General features: G+C 36.9%; 1 protein-coding gene across 3 annotated transcripts in view; it reads right to left on the bottom strand.

The window, feature by feature from the left end:
- Positions 1 to 16,749, bottom strand: part of ARID4B (AT-rich interaction domain 4B) — a 93,830-nt gene that overhangs the window by 33,946 nt on the left and 43,135 nt on the right. For 2 of the 3 annotated variants that reach the window (XM_075043256.1, XM_075043258.1), the window contains exons 7-13: positions 15,318 to 15,409; positions 12,963 to 13,101; positions 9,138 to 9,217; positions 7,776 to 7,849; positions 6,737 to 6,882; positions 1,785 to 1,857; positions 611 to 705 (exon numbers count right to left, since the gene is read on the bottom strand). In XM_075043256.1, coding sequence (XP_074899357.1) covers positions 611 to 705; positions 1,785 to 1,857; positions 6,737 to 6,882; positions 7,776 to 7,849; positions 9,138 to 9,217; positions 12,963 to 13,101; positions 15,318 to 15,409 — 699 coding nt within the window. The remainder of the gene's footprint in view (positions 1 to 610; positions 706 to 1,784; positions 1,858 to 6,736; positions 6,883 to 7,775; positions 7,850 to 9,137; positions 9,218 to 12,962; positions 13,102 to 15,317; positions 15,410 to 16,749) is intronic. The other variant, XM_075043257.1, reaches the window with a different exon arrangement.

Here is a 16,749-nt window from a genome sequence, read left to right as displayed (position 1 = left end):
AAGGTAAAGCAGATGTACTGCAATACCCAAGTACAAGATCCTCTCTTGTGTATCAGAAAGGTATCACTGCACAAACATACCTCCTCAACTGACAGGCTAAATTTATGGGAAGGAGTCCAAAGCAGTAACAGAATCTGCTTGGCCATGAATTCCGTATGCTTCAATTACTGCTCCAAGACCAATCCCACTAATCCCAGTCAGCAAATGCTTCTATATACTGCCCAGAATAGATAGGAATTAAGGGCCCCACATCAGACCTTAAACTAGATTACTTGTCTTTGAGATTTTATTGAGCAGTGACTCTTTTCACTTTCGGAGGTAACAACTTTACCAAACATTTCTTGAAATATCACAGAAACACACATGCTGGCTGATTTTATGCAGCAATAATTAAACACGCTGAGTAGATGTGGCATTTATTTAGAATGTAATTAGTTTCTGGTTCCTGTTAAAGCATGTTTTTCAGAGCTACAGGGTGTCTTACATAGCTGTAGTATTCAATTTTCCTATGTCTAAAGCTCCTGTGTAAGACTCTTCTTTATCACTAAACAAAATTAAACAGCATCCTCAGATTTTATGGCTCTGGAATACTCATCATACTAATACTCACATTATCAAATCCTCCAAGCTTGTGTACAAGTCTGAATAATTTGAAGAGATTCAAATTTCTATATCCTAATACAGGTCGTTTGTTAATAGGAGTCCCTGTGAACGAAGACAGTTATTACAGTGGTTCGAAGTATTTTTTTCAGAGTAACATGAAATCCACATCATATGCACTACTACACTATTAAATACAGTATTGTAAATCCCTCCCTCTGACCACCTCATGCATGTGGTGCATCAAACTAAAACCCAAGAGTCTTAATAACCCATTTTCCCTGTAGTTCATTAATGTAATTTAATTCATACATATGCATTCTTCCATATATTACTGAACATGCACAAATGATGCAACTTTTCTTGCTACCTATATTATACATATTTTTATTTCACCCACTGAAACAATTACATCTAAAAATACCAGCGCAGTCCTTTTACTACAATCAAAAAAAATGCCTCCCCAAGAACAAATCCCACAATGCTTCAAAGAGCTGAAACTTCCTATGCTACTGTACTAGCAGTAGCTACCACATTGTCAACTCTTGTAAACAGTTCAACTCATCTTCACATGTAATTAAAAAGATATTAATTTAACTAGTTATAATACTAATTTAAATACAATCACCTTCACCCCTGCTTCCACAGACATTGTACTTGCAGTGTATGAATACCCAGTAAAGATTTGATATAATAAATGGCATTTGTTTTTAAAAACATTTCAATCTACCTTACCGATAATGCTCATGCATTTAAGCGATCGGGACTCACACAAGAAAGGTAGCACAAACTAAATGCTTTTTCCCATGATGCTAAGAAGTAGGGGGTGGTTAAATTTTATTTTATTTAAGTATTTTAAAGTTATTAAACTGAGCATATACTTTAATATGATTGAGGATATTAAATACTTGATTATACACACTCTAAGTAGAAAATATACTAGGATATATGAGGTATTAACAATTCATTTCTGGAAGCAGGAATAAGTGACTGTATTTTAGGAGAAGAGTCAAGTGACAGACTTATCTTCTAAGGAGCGGGGAAGTCAGAAGTGATGAGTATAGCCTCGCTGCTTCCAAAACAGAACTGCAAAGCACTACTAGTTTACAGACTCAATTCTTTAAAGTACTGCTAAGCAATACATCTATCTTCAGCTTCTACAAGTCAAAGATTAAGATGCCTACCTCTGTCTTCCATGAACTTGTATAATTGCTGAAGAAAGTTCTCTCGTTCTTCAGGAAACGGCTCTATTTCCTCCTGTTCAAAGTAATGCACACAAGCAAATTATCACCATTTTGAGTTACAGTCCTTCATTAAGAAACATACGGCAGTTGTAATTTAGGTTCAAATGTTCAAGTTTTTTTTACTGTAGTCAGCAACAGGACACCATACAAAGAGAAGCATGCTCTCAGTACTATGCCACATGGAAGTAAGTTTTATAAACTACAAACGGTTTTTCAAAATATATAAAACAATAACCGTAAAGACACACTGAAATTGGATTTTTGATTGATCACTGAAGTATGATAACTGATATCATAAATCAAGATGTAGTCTCAATTTTGTTCATTTATGCAGAAAGTCTGGGAGACACCACTATTAACGATCAAGAGATTATATCAGAAATCTCAGGTTTATTTCTATTGCAGTTAAGTGATTCCTTGATGACTGGATACACTAAGTCACTTTCAGGGATGAAGTGAAAGAGAAAACAGTGCTTGCACTTTCTTAGGAGTTCTAATCCACAGTACTGGCAAACCGCAGCCAATGGCACTGCATGCATACTGCCATGGGGTACCGGCTGAATACATGGTGAGCAGGATCAATCCCAGAACTGAAGTAACAACGGATATTTTGGATTCAGTTCACTGCATGAATAAACCTTTGTATTAGATTTACTTAGATTAATAAACAGTGGAGTTTCATAACAAAGCACTATGGCTTTTTTTATAACACCTCCTAATTTCCTTAGGAAATGCGACTTGCCACAACCAGTAACAATAAGATATTAATATAATCAGAATTCTTAGAAATTCTGATGACTAAGCTACTTCAAAACAATATGCCAAATATAAGTTAATTAATTTTCTGCATACTTTTTTTAATACTACCTGTAAAGTTTCAAAGAATAATTAATAAAGGTTATTCAGTAAATCTAAGAGAAATTCTTTTTCTTCAGTGTATTTTCATTCCATGTTTATCTTCTCCATCCTTCAACAGCCTCCTTATACTAAATATTAAAGCTTCACCTACCCTGAGGCAAGGGGACAAAATGTATTGTCTTTAAAGTTACAGCAAGACAGTTGAGGAATCAATAGAAACAGAGTATCATTGTTAAACACAACAGAAAAGAAAAAAAAACAACAGAAAACAAAAAAACCCACAACATCTGCCAAAGCTATTTAATAAAGAGATGGATGGCTGAAAATAAGGTCAAGGAAGGCTATAACTATTACCAGTGAGTAGTTTTTTTACTTATCCTGTACTACTACTACTCCATTAAATGCACTTGGAGGACGTATCAGAGCAAACAGGCAAAAAATGAAGAACCAGTACTCATAATATGCTGAAACAGTTGTCATTTAGGTATAATTATCAACAGAAATGCAATTAAAACATTCCACAGTCTTGCAAAGGCAATGCAAGAGGAAAGTCTCTGCGAGGGTCATTATGTGATGCACATCTATCTGATACCTAGTATACCAGCAAAGTTGAGAGCAGGCTACTTCAATGAGCAAGAAGGAAAGGCTGGGTAGAGAGCTGCAACCAGTGAACTAGATACATCCTCACAGGGTGGGGGCATCAGACATCAGGCATATCTAGCAATCCTTCACCGACAGGCACAAAGTGATGCTGCAGTCTTGCATATAGTACAGACAAGCGCCTGGTTAAGAACATTCACATTTCACAGACAAAGGTGCTAAAGGAAACACTGCTAGCAAGCAAAGGATTCAGCTTACAATCGTAAAACTTGAATATGACCATAGAGAACAAACAACTTGAGTGGAATCAATACAGTTTTGGAGTTTGCTTTTGTTTGTTTTAATCTCACATGACAGGTACTTGGAAAGGACTTTTACCAGCATACGCTGGGTCGTGGCAAAGAGATCATGAGCACCTACTGGGTTTCTCATGTTCCTCACCAACAAGAGAACACCTACCATAAGAAAATGGTCCCACAAAGCATTTAGGGGAGAACGGGGTGGTCATTGAACTAAACCTTCAGGAAACCCAACAAAGGGTTTAAGTAGGAATGTATGCTTTTTAAATATTAGGGGAACTAAAGCAATGGTGATGAAGAAGCTGAATAAAACACTGCCACTCCTTTCTCACCGTAAGATCCAATGCCTGAAGAAAAAGTTCTAAGAAAGCGTGCTAAGGAGGGAAGCTTAAGACCCTGCATGTCTCTGAAAAGCATTTTCAACTGTCTCAGAATCTCTACAAAATCAGTTCATATTATACTATGATAATAATATCTGTTAATAATCCCTGAACATTTACAGAATCTCTTAAATAATCATGAAGTTAGACAACAAGGTTTCCTAGATAATGGTTTGAAGCAGGCATGTCACAGTCTGCCATCTTTGCTTATTTCTAAGTTAGACAACCGTAGTGCTAGCAGGTCACTCTGCAGTCTCTGATGTATCTGTCCATGTCACAAAGGTAAAAGAAAGTGGCTTATATGTATGATAATGAAGTCCAGAAAAGCAGCAACATGCTTTTTGCAACACGTAAAATTCACATCATATTATACCCCAGCACTAAAAGAGAGGGTCTTTGTCAACTCTTTTACCTACTGTCAGATTTAGTAACAGGAAGGAAGGCTGTTTTCCAGTCTCTTTCATTTGGAAAAAAAAAAAAGAGAGCGGGAGGAGGGTGCGGAGAAGCAACTCCTCACTCCTCTTCTTAGAAGAGAATTAGAGAGGATCTGCATGTCAACTCCTATCTCTATAGGATAGGAGCACCTATATAACTACATGAAATATACAGGAACACCTATAGGAGCGTGTGTGAATATATATATAGGATAGGAGCATCTATATATGAAGCCTGCGGTGACACAGGTAAGAGGCGAGTTTTTTGTTTGTTCGTTCTGGTTCATGGGTACCAGGACCACATGGATGGCCTGAGGGCCACCAGTGAGAATTTTTCATGTCCTGGAAAGCACTAGAACAATCTGCACATGGATAACAAAGTCGTAAGAGCAGGCCCACAGGTCCTGTTTGAGAAGAGATGCTGCTTGATAGCCAGATAGCCAGGAGGTTACAGGCACAAACTAATTTTTAAAAAAAAGAGAGAGAGAGAGAGAGAATAGGCTGCACAAACTGCTCGAAGGCAGGTGGAGAGAAGGCACACATGCCATTGACAACTGAGGAGTGAGAAGAAAAATAAAATAATCATTAAAAATATGCTAGTTCAGCAGGTGACTGAAACATTGGATACCGGAGAAGAAATTAATCACACGAGATGTCACAGTAAATCCCAAAATATTTGCCTGAGATGAGATCTTCATGTCTAGCACATGGAAAGATTAGCTCATACAACATCACATGCAACTAAGGGGAACTAGAGAGAAGGTGTACAAATATTTACAAACACTGTAGCTAAAGACTCTGAATTTTTCACGTAAAAGTAGTGAGGGAATGAGCACTATGTAAAGACTGTGTGTCAACCTGCATAGGTACAAACCTATCTACATTGATCATGCCCATGACTGGACATGAACCTCCTCTGAAAGTTCAGGAATTGTGCTAAGCCCAAGGAAGTACTCCTTGCTTCTCAAAATAACTGGGCTTTGTAACTTTTGATCAGAGCTGGATAATCTCCTGTGAGCTTAAAGAAGAGGCAGGATGACCTCATCAGCATGGAGAGGTGGCAAAGTTTTTACTTCACACCTTTGCAGTCTCCCAACAAATCTTAAAATAAATAAATGAACGAATAAAAGATGGACCAGCATCTTCTGGTATGTCAGAGCCACAATCTCCAGGGAGAAGGTATTGAGAGAAAGGCGGTAACAACCATTTAAGGCCCAAAACAGTTCAGTTTCTCCTTTACAATTCCATTATCGATGGGAATTTCAGTCTACTGCATTACTGGCAGTTGCATAACAAATTAGAGAACAGCTCTCAAACCATACTGAGAGAAAAAGCGATAATGGGCAGATACAGATTTTGAGTACCACCAGAAGGTATAGAGGAAGTAAAAGATTCAAAAGCCTCTCTTCCAGCCTCACAGCCAGCTGTGAAATAAAGTTCTTTCCACTAATTTTCTTCTTTCCTCTTGTCTTCATTTTTTTCTGGACAGGAGGCTGGGAGGAAAGGACAGATAATTAGAAAACCATGCATGAGGTAGGACTCGAGAAGAAAGGTGGAAGAGGAGTGCATGGGCTAATGCCTTAATTGAAAGCTCTTTTGCTTCTTTACATCAGGGTATCCAGAGCAACAGCTTGTAGTGAAGCAATTCTTCAGTAGACCAGGATGAGAGGTACAACAACTCAGATTTCTTGGTAATTATCTAAAGGTTTCAAAATTTTTCACTTTTCACCACTCCAAAACCAGTAAACTCTATTTTCTATGCCTAGAAGCAGGGAAAGGACAGTCCAAACCACTTGCAGTATCTGCTTTACAAGAGGACTTACAGCTGTAGGCCTAGCATAGCAATTTGGGGGCAGGAAAGGGCAAGGTAGAAGGGGAAGAAGGAGAGAGTGACAGAGACACCAGGGAGGAGGAGACAACAGCAGGGCCATGCCAGCCTAGTTTGGTTTATTTTTCCAATATGTCAAGAACGCAGGTCAGTAACAGCTTAGAGCTGCCTCCTCAGATGGAGCTCCTGTGTAAAAGGTAGCAAACTTCCCTGTGGCTTGGAATGTGTGGTAAGTCACAGGTACGTACTGGGGTAACACCTCTACAGGCAGGAGAAAACTTTATCACCATTTATGTGAGCAGCTATTTACAATAGCATTTTCAAGTTGATATTTTCACATTAACTGATCTTTGTTATGGAAAGCTGAGAGGCAATAATGTTGCCTATGTTAACATGTTACATGTTCCCAAATGTTAAAAAGAACTACTTAAATATTACAGTCTTGCTAATTTTTATCAGCTGTGTATCTATGCCCTTTACTAACTTCACTTGCCTCTTCCTCACTGCTGTTATCCTCTTTTTCTTTTTCATCCTCTTCCTCTTCTTCAGCTTCACTGCTGGAGCTGTCTTCTTTCAATTCTGTTTTCCAGTTACTAGGAACAGTTCTGTTTTTACGGAATTCAAGGGCTTGGTCAAAAGCTGTAAAAGGACCAGCATTTGTTAGCACTGCAGGGAGTATCAATTTGACCAAATGTTTTACTCAAAAAAAGTAGTTGGGGAGAGGGGGGAGGCAGGGGAGAAGGAGGAAAGACTGCTAATTAACAATTCCATCCCCAAATTCCAAGAACCTCAACAACAGCCCCACATTGTCCATCCTTATTTGTCTTGCCCAGCCAAACTGGCCTAGTGTCTTCTGCACATCAAATTATTCAGAGCTATTATTAGGACTATTACCATGTTAGTGCCTATAGACAGAAATAAGGATCTTCTGTATTAGGGCATATATGAAAATTTAATTGAGAGAACCCCTATTCCAACACATTTGCACTGTGGTTTACATATAATGAACAGGGAGGAGAAGGAGGAAGAAATAAGCACAAGCTAATTCCAAGAGTTTGATCACACAAACTTAAACTTTCAAATGAATCCACAATTCCAGTTTCTTGAGAGTGCATAAAGGCAACTTAATTGTAACTATTAGGGGTACTCTGGTGAGAATAACTCTACGAAGGTCTAATGCAAAAGGCCAAATACTAAATAACCTATAAAGCCAGTGTGCGTCAATTATATCCTTGTTTGGCATGTCTATATTTAAAACAAGTGCAGTAGAGTGGGGCATTTTTGTTTAGGGTTTTTTTGGTGTTTGGGGGTTTATATTGTGGTTGGGGGGGGGGGGATGTTCTGTTTTGGGGTTTTTTTTAAAAGTTCCTCTAGATTTTTGGAAGTGTTCTCCTTCAACATATTATGCTACAGGAAAAGATCCTGTATTTTAGCATTTTTAAGACGTGAACTGATCTACCATGAATCTGGTCCTATTTACATAACAAAGTAAATACATACACATGTATTTTCTCACAGAAAGTTATTTTTACCTTGTTTTAACAAAGCATCAGGCTTTGGTGAAGTTTCACTGATCTCCCGAACATCTTTTCTTGGCACAGAAACGCTAGATAATTTAGAAAGTGTTAAAAAAAATATTAAAATATTTTAAAGCTAAATCAACAGTATAACACAGAGCTATCACTTAAGACTATAACACACTTACTAAACATAAAGAAGAAGCATATGAGGTATATCTTGACAGTTCTATAGTGTTAGTCTGGTATGGTATTAGTCAGTTAGTGGATTAAAAACAAAAATTCTATAAAAATTTGGTTAGACCATTCATATGCATTCAGTGCATATTAAAGAAAGCATTCTTCTTCCACTAACAGGTAGTTTCTGGAATCTCCCAAATATATATTGCTTAACAAAAACCTCATGTTAATTTAGCAAGTAACTACTCACCCACAAACAAAACCCTACCTTGCTCTACTGTGGCTATATCTAAGGAAGCAAATTTGAACTGCAGCTTTGGGGGGTGGAGGGGTACGTGTCTGTGTGCACACATGCTTATGTGTGTTTCTCCAGTGACGTGCATTGATGCCTGAATAACTACCAAATGGTAAAGCAATAGCCTAGACTTAGTAAGTAATTAAACCACAATGAAACTGTTAAATATTTCTATATCCTTTCTGCAAAAGCATTGTTAAATTGAACCAAGCACAATAAATAGCTGCAACTTTTTAAAAAAAAACTTAAAACCTAGAAAAAATAATTCTATTGTCACCCATCAACCCTGTCCCTGACCAACATGAGTTTAAGAACACGAAGTTCCTTATTCTGTTGCAAATACCATACAGTCTGGTTTTCTATGTTTCTTCTTTCCTACTTTGAGTAGTATTACAGCTCTTTTCAAAGAACATGATAATATGTAGTTGTAGTCTAGACTGAGATAAACAATGGGACTTACTACCTCAAAAAAAAAGAAAGAGAATTTCTGTGTGTGCATGTGGTGTACATGCATGCATACACACCCCCACCCACCCCCTTCTGTAGCTGGATAAGCTTACGGCCACATCTCTGAAAAGCAGTGCTCTATTCCAACCAGAGCAGGAAAGAGTCTCAGGCCATTCTCAAAGTCACAAAATACTGCTTTGTTTGCCACTGTTGTAACAATCAAATTAAAACTAAGACAGATAGGTTAATGCATCCCATTATTAATAATGACAAAGTTCAAGACTAATTTCATCACAATATAGGATGTTAACAGTTTTCTAAACATTAGAAAAATCTTGGCAGAAACTTACTGAGCTTACTGATGTTATTAATACTTTACCCAACGCATCTCATACTACACTTCACTTGACTGGTAGAGATTTTAATCAATTATCAACCTCTACATTCCTACTCACAATTTGCCATCCTTGAAAGAGCGAACGAGAATATTGTCTTTTTTCACTGCAATATCATCACTACAATCTGGACAAACCACCTGCAAAGATATTACAAATACAAAGTTTAGAGAGAAAAAGGAAAAACAAGAGAGTAATAGTACATATGTATGTTTCTCAAAAACCTTTGGGGCTCATTTCTCTTTAGCAACACTGACATGAGAACAACTGAGATCCCTCAAAATGCAGGAGTGATGACCTCCTGAAATTACTGAATGCAGGAGTTCATGCTCGCTTCCTGGAGGGAACTGACAGCTGCTGCCAGAGACATAAGTAGGAATAGCATTCTGACAAAAGTTAAGACCCTGTCATGCCCACTATAGCTTATTCTACTCCTCATCCTAAAAGGACAGAACTTCCACCAAGTGCTGCCACCCGAGTTAGGAACCTCTTCTGAAAAACTTCCAGGAATTGCAAGGATGTAATCATACACAGTTTCAAAAACAAAGGCATACAGGACTTATGAAATGCAATTTTATAATGGAGGATTCATAAGTTATCTACCTAGGAGAAAAGAGTGCCTCAAGTACAAGTATTATGATAGGTTCTTTAATTCGAGAAGTAGACTATCAAGTCTAGCACTAAGACAACATACTAATTATTTGTTGCAATTTAAACGCTAGTCGCTAATCAAAAAAGCTTCAGGAATTTAATAAATATATATATTGGATTTCCAGAGATACAGAACAGAAAAGCAACCCTCCCCATCACTCATCTCTCTTCATTCAAAATGTGTGTAGTTCCCTGAAATTTAAGCAAATTCTGGCTGCTACGAAACCCCAAGGAGCAGCAAATGACTGCAGCCCTAATTTAGCCCTGGTAAATACCTCTTCTCTCTTACACCAACTGCTTTCAGTCCCACTTTTTCCACCAAGCACACAAAGATACTGCATGACAGAAGTTTTTTTTCCTCCTTACATAGGTCACCAGCCATATAGCATTTTAGAAGGTAAAGTCAAAAGGTCCAACTGATTTGGAAGCAGAGTTGCATATCACAGAGCATAGGCTAAATATGCTTCTCAAGAAAAACAAAACTTAACAGCCTAAGTCTCCAAATTCAATGCATTCTACAGTATCCAAAGAAATTACTTTACAAAACTACAACTTACTAATTGAAAGGCAGTTTGAGATATAGTTTGCAACATTATTTTAACATCAAGGTCAAAGACAGTGATTATCATCCCCCATTTGAAACAGACAGGTACAATCTCCTAGCTCTCTAGAAATGGAGAAAGGCCCTTCTGGCTTTAGCTATTGGTTTTCTACAAGCATCAAGATCTCTGTAATCAGAAATCCATTCAGAGATTGGAAAACAGCTTACCACAACCTCATCTAGTGCCTTCACATCAAGCAACATCACCTCAATTTTGCTTGAATCAAGTTTTCTCGATTTCCTTGCAAAACAAACTCTACTGCAGTCATAGAGAAAGAGAGATGATCCTATGTAAACTCTATTTCCTGAAAATGCTGCAAGCAGATTTTCTCACTGCACCTTCCAAAAGCATTTAAGTACACATTAAAACTAAGCAATGCTATAAGGCTTACTAAATCACACTCTGACATAAGGAGCAACTGTCAGGCCTTTTTACAGTTACAATTATGCACTGCTGTCAAGCCCCGCCCCCCCCCCCCCCCAAAAAAAACCAAACCAAACCAAAACCAAAAAAACACCCCCAGAAAAAACCCATGCATGCAGTCTTAAAACAAGGTAGTCAATCACTGGGTCCTCAGAATAATTTTTACCAAATTTAGACCTCTACAGATTTATATTTACAAGTGACAGGCTATCTGGTTATAGGACTGATATCCAAAGTAATCAGTTTCCACTACTAATCTTAACTGTTACTTGCTATAAAGGTTTAGACTAATCCCTGAACTTCTTTTCACATAATAAACTTGCACAATGTCCTCTGTGCTTATACACAAAGCGCATCTGTACACAGTATCATTAATAACAAAGTAATTCTGGGACACGTATTCTTCAGCACATTAAACCTGAATTTTCATTTCATTATTCACATAATTACAATTAGCATAATACAAAGTTAAAGCAAAATTTATCAGTAATAAGATGAAATTATTTTGTTGATACAGTAGAGGTAACCTGCTTACAAGCTAAAAAGAATGGAGAGGCATAGCTACAGGGGAGGGGATGAAAAAAAAAAAAAGGGCAGCTATTTGTGGCATAGATCTACTCTTTGGCAAAACCCTTCAGGTTAAATGCAATATGATGTTTATTTGCAGAGATATAAACCTGATTACTAAAATAACAGTTAATCTAGGATAAGCTATTTCAGAGTTAACGAGCTCCACCCTCGAACTTTATCCCCCTACTGCTTCTCATTCATTGCAGGAAGCTTTCCATGAGGAATGAGCTATACCAATCTCCAAATGAAAGCCAAAGAAGTAACAGCGTTTATCTTTAGTATACCTTGGGAGCATAAGCAACAATTCAGTTAAACTTTAAGGTCTGACCCGCAGCTACCCTGTGTAGCACTACATTAGTCACATGCAAGCCCAATACCTACCAGAGAGGCTGCCATGGAAACCGCTGTCATGTGCATGGCTAGAAGGGCTAACCCAACACGGACATAAAACAGCTCAAGCCAGTCTAACTGACCACTTCTCAGAGTGCAAATGTGAGGTAGGTGATATTGCATCGATCTTGATGGCAGCTTTCAGTAAAGAAACAGCTCGATTTTCTTGTCTATTACTGAAAACCTCTGTTAAAGCTATCTGTCATTAACATGAAGTCTCCTTGTTGTGTATTCTGCCCTCTCCCTTGTTGTAAAACGACTTCAATGACTCATTCTCTCCCACCAACTTTTCCAAAAGAAGTCCTGCTAGAAAGCCTCTGGACTACATTACAAGACACAGGAGATGACAAGTAGAAAGTTGCAACTGAGAGCTATTGCACACACCAAGAAGAGTTAAATGTTACTGTACGGCACCTTTTGAAAAGCAGAGCACAGGTCTTCCTGAAACTAGATAAACATTTAAAGCTTTCATTGCTAGGGAGAAATTATTCAAATATTTACAATTAATAATAAAATAACATAAAAATTAAAAAGCATGGTACTAGAAGGTACCACATATGGAAATACATTAATTTCAAAATATATCAGTCAGTCCATATGCAATCCTTAGACTAACAGTGATACTTTATTAGACGTTTATTTGTAAAAAAGTGTCTTTAAAACAGAATAAAGGAAGATAGCAAATATTTGTACTAAAAGACTACAATGTTGTTTTAAAGGAAATTTATTGGCAATTCTCCACTACCTCCCATAGCAACAAAGAAAAAACATTTTATTTTATTATCAAATGTGTTTATATTGAACCTAGAGAAGTAATATCTACGTAATCACTGAACTTCCCCTCTCTTTGCACTTCTTTGTGTTTTCTTCCTTGATAAAACTTGAAAGCTCAGAAAAACAACATGCAATAGCCTAGGAAAAAAGCCCTGAAATTTTAGTTCAATAGCACTAAACACACTGCTGAACTAGAGTTAGGTCAATAAGCTCTGGCTGTCTGGAAAAACTAAAGCCATGTTAGCAATCACTTTTGTAAACAAACATATTTACATATGTAATATTTCCTTAGACTATTATGATACATGTCCAATTTGAAGAAACATGTTAAATTCTAATAAAAATACAGATTAATCCATCAAAAATAAAAAAAAAAAAAAAAAAAAAAAAACAAAACAAAAAAAACCCCACCTTTCTTTGGTGCCTAGAAAATGAATAAATCTTTACAAAATTAAAATAAAGATGAAACTCTTACCAAAGCTGGAAACCACAGAGCTTTCTTTTTATCCACACTGAAGCAGTCCACACACACAACTTTTCCTAATAACTCGTCACTTTGCTTCCTGTCATCTTCATCTTCATCGCTGGAAGAGGATGAAGATTCTTCTTCAGGACTAAACAACAGAAAAAGACTTAAAACTCAACTATTCAAAACTTGCCTATTATAATTACAGGAGATCCAATGCTCATTGTCAAAGAGGCATAAATAATAGTGACTTGAATAGCCTGTTAAGTGTTTTAGGATAGAAATGAATAGAAGTATTTATAAGGATATCGTAGTAACAACTCAAACATTACAAACTCAGAAAGGCGCACCTACATGTAATTCAGGCAAAAACCAAACAAAACATCACCATGCATCCATATGGAGGAATAGAAATGCAGTCAGGACATTAAAAATGAGAATTCTGCCCTAGTGAAGCACTGTTCAAAAATATTGCAGTTGTTGTTTTGGACCAACATTAAGCTAAAAAGTTTTGTCTTTCCTCTTAATCTCTCTATGCTTTTACTTTAACAGCCATACAGAATAAAAAGCTATTTTGAGAGAGGACAAATATCCGAAGAAGAAACATCAGCTATGAAGATGAATAGCAAAGAGAAAAAGAAGTCTATTTATCCTGAAACAGTTCTTTAAAGATGTGCAGTGAAGCATTTCAATGACTGTTTCAATGTCACACTGAATGAAGTGTTACAATGTAAGTAGATGGGCAAAGGTGCAAATATATTTTGATTAAAAAAAGGTTCTGGCTCATTGTTTCGACTGTTCCAGTACAAAGTTGCACCTGCTTTTAACCATATGGGGAGTCTAAATGTATAAAACTACTCCAACTAAAATTACCTGCAACTGATTAAAAAAAGAAAAAAATCAGCCCTCCTGGCTCTCTCTCTATATTTTATTTACTAGTCACTTTGAAGGTTAATTCTCAGAAAATACACAGCATGTTCAATGAGCACAGCAAGCACAATTTTAAAAGCTATCTTCCATTTTTCACATAAATACTTTTGAGTACAGAGTTCGATATTAACAGAAGACTCACAGTTAGCACTTGTGTAACAAGACTGATTTACAGTCTAAGGTGAATTTCTATGTTTCATTTTCCCCACCCTAATTTTATGTCATCATTTGCAGTGCTGATAAAGCATTGGGGTTTTTTCCCCCAACATTCTTTCTTAAAGCAGTGATTTCTTTTAAAGTACAGTATGAAAGTCTTTCAGGCTGCTTTCTGGGGTTTGAGAATCTCTTGTGGCAAGAGAAAGAAGTCAAGGACTAGAGAGAAAGTCAGGACTATTTTAGAGCGATTGCAACCTAGCTCAGTTATACCAGTACCTATGCAATTTGTCTTTTTACACAGTTCAATCAGTATTAATCATAAGATAAAGATAAGTGTGTTGTTTCTGCCCCAATAATGTCCTGTACAGTTAGGGAAACAGAGGAGACAACAACCCAGTCACAGACACCAGTGATGGTGCAATCACATTTTCTGTGGTACATGCCAGCTTTTTCCCCTCTTTTTCCTTCAATACATCACAAATTAGTAAATCAATAATTGAGTAAATTTATAGTACCTCTACATATAGAGGGTAATATTTATTTCAAGCTATCAAAGAGACAGAGCATGAAAAGGTAACCCCAACCACTACCACCTCAAAACTTTGAAAAAAACCAAAACAAAACACAAAAAGACCTCCCCACCCACAAACAACAAACAACAGCCAGTGGAGTATTAACACTAGTTTTTCAAGATCACAACTACCAAGAATTTTGGTACCTAGGAAATCAAGGCACTACTCTTGAACTTTGTTTTTCTATCAAACACTTTGCTGCAATCCACAATACTGTTCGCCTATTTCTAAAAGCCCTTCAGAGACCTTGTAGTGAGAAACTAAAGGTCTACATGACGATTCTAGTACCTTCTACAACAACTTCATGTCAGCTGGACAAAGACTGCATTGTAATGGTCTTAGTTGAGTCCAACACATTTATAATACTAATATTCTACTACAGAGAAGCTTCTGAATATAGCTTAACAACGCCTTTCCACTTGGTATGCCACTTTCTTTTTTCACTTAAATAACAAAAACAAGGAAAACCCACTTGCCTACACCCAGTACCATTTTAAATACTGATTACATGAAGACTTGTTGTAATTCTTGCATGCAACAATACACATAAAACTGACTTTCAGTCTGAGTGCTAAACAACACTTTTCATATAGTTTCCTGGTTTTTGAATAAGAGAAGCTTGACCATACAATTAATAAAACTCCACAAACACTGACAGCTTCACAATTATATACAGACAGCACAGATATAAAGATGTTAAACTTACATATGATTGGATCTCCTTCCTCTGTTTGTTTTCTTTCCTATGACAGGAGTTCCAAAGTGTTCAGGATTTGTGAGTGGAAGCTGATCTAATGTCTGTTGAAATGAAAAAAATACATATACATACACATACAAAAAGCCTGGCATAAGTTACTCTCCAAACTCTAAGTTTGTATAATCTGGTTAAAGTAATTTTTGTCAATAGAGAGACTTTCTCATTACAAAAGAAATACAGAAGTACAGCAGACACATCACTGCTTTAATTTCAAAGAGTAATGTGTTTTGGTTTGGGGGGGGTGAGGGGGGGATTTCAACACTTTCTCCCCACCTCTGAATAATTAACTTTTGTCCAACACACACAGACAATTCTTCCCAGAAGTCCTGCCTTTGGACCATTCAAACACAGAGAATTAAGTATCAGGTATTCTGCTGACCTGGGATACTCCATCTCTACAGGATGAATTTTCTGCCTGTCCTATCATCAGACTAAACACCCAGTAATCTACTTATAAATGAACAAAGGTCCCCTATGAAATGAAACTACAAGATAACTCAGTAGCAGCAAACATGACAAGTTAATTGTATTTTTGTTAGTAATTCATAATTTGATATGGGAGAGAAAAATTCTAAAACAATTTAAAAGATGTGCTATATTGATAATTGAGAGGGTGCTAATTGATGCTGTATTACCATCAAAGCAAAAGAGAGGGAGAGAAAGAAGGAACTTTCTCTGTTCAGGGAGAATGCTAAAGCATCAACAGAAAGACTTCATGGACATGCAGTATCTTCTTTCCCTAAGAATGTTGTTATCTGTTTAAATGATAACCATTCCAGATTTGAAGGCTCCTGGCACACAGAGTTTTTTGTATATGCACTTATTCTTGTTCTTTGAAAGAAGGCATAAAGCTTTCCAAAGTAAACATGGTCCTCCATATTACACTTCTGAGTCATGTATGAATTTTTAAATGTGAAACACTAACAAGAATCTCAAAAGTATTCTGTGTCAGACAGAACTGAACATAGAGACAATAAAATTGGCTTTTTAAATCTTAAGGTAGATGCATGATTACTTCTGAGTGTTGTGGACACCCCAAAAGATCCCACACACTTGGGATGTCAGAGGTGAAGCTAAAGCAACATCAGAACAATACAATCTTTTGGTACTGGTCTAATCGCAAAGAGAAACTGGAGATGCAATTTTCCCTGCTGAGTAGCTATGCAATCATGAGGTAATTATTAGAAATGCACACCATGTGTTTCATTGAGGGTTGGTGACAATGGAATTGCGTAGCCGTGACTTTTGGCAAGACATCAAAAGCTAAGACAATAAGAATGATAAAATAAAAAGTAGGAGTCACCTGAATGTAAGGTTTCTTTGAATCTGACAAAATAATCTGAAATGACTCTCATTTAGCCAAACTGGTCGCAAAGTAATA

The sequence above is a fragment of the Buteo buteo genome, chromosome 12 (assembly GCF_964188355.1).
Source record: "Buteo buteo chromosome 12, bButBut1.hap1.1, whole genome shotgun sequence".
Lineage (NCBI taxonomy): Eukaryota > Metazoa > Chordata > Aves > Accipitriformes > Accipitridae > Buteo > Buteo buteo.
The sequence above is the reverse complement of the archived record's forward strand: the minus strand, read 5'-3'. Positions and strand labels throughout refer to the sequence as shown.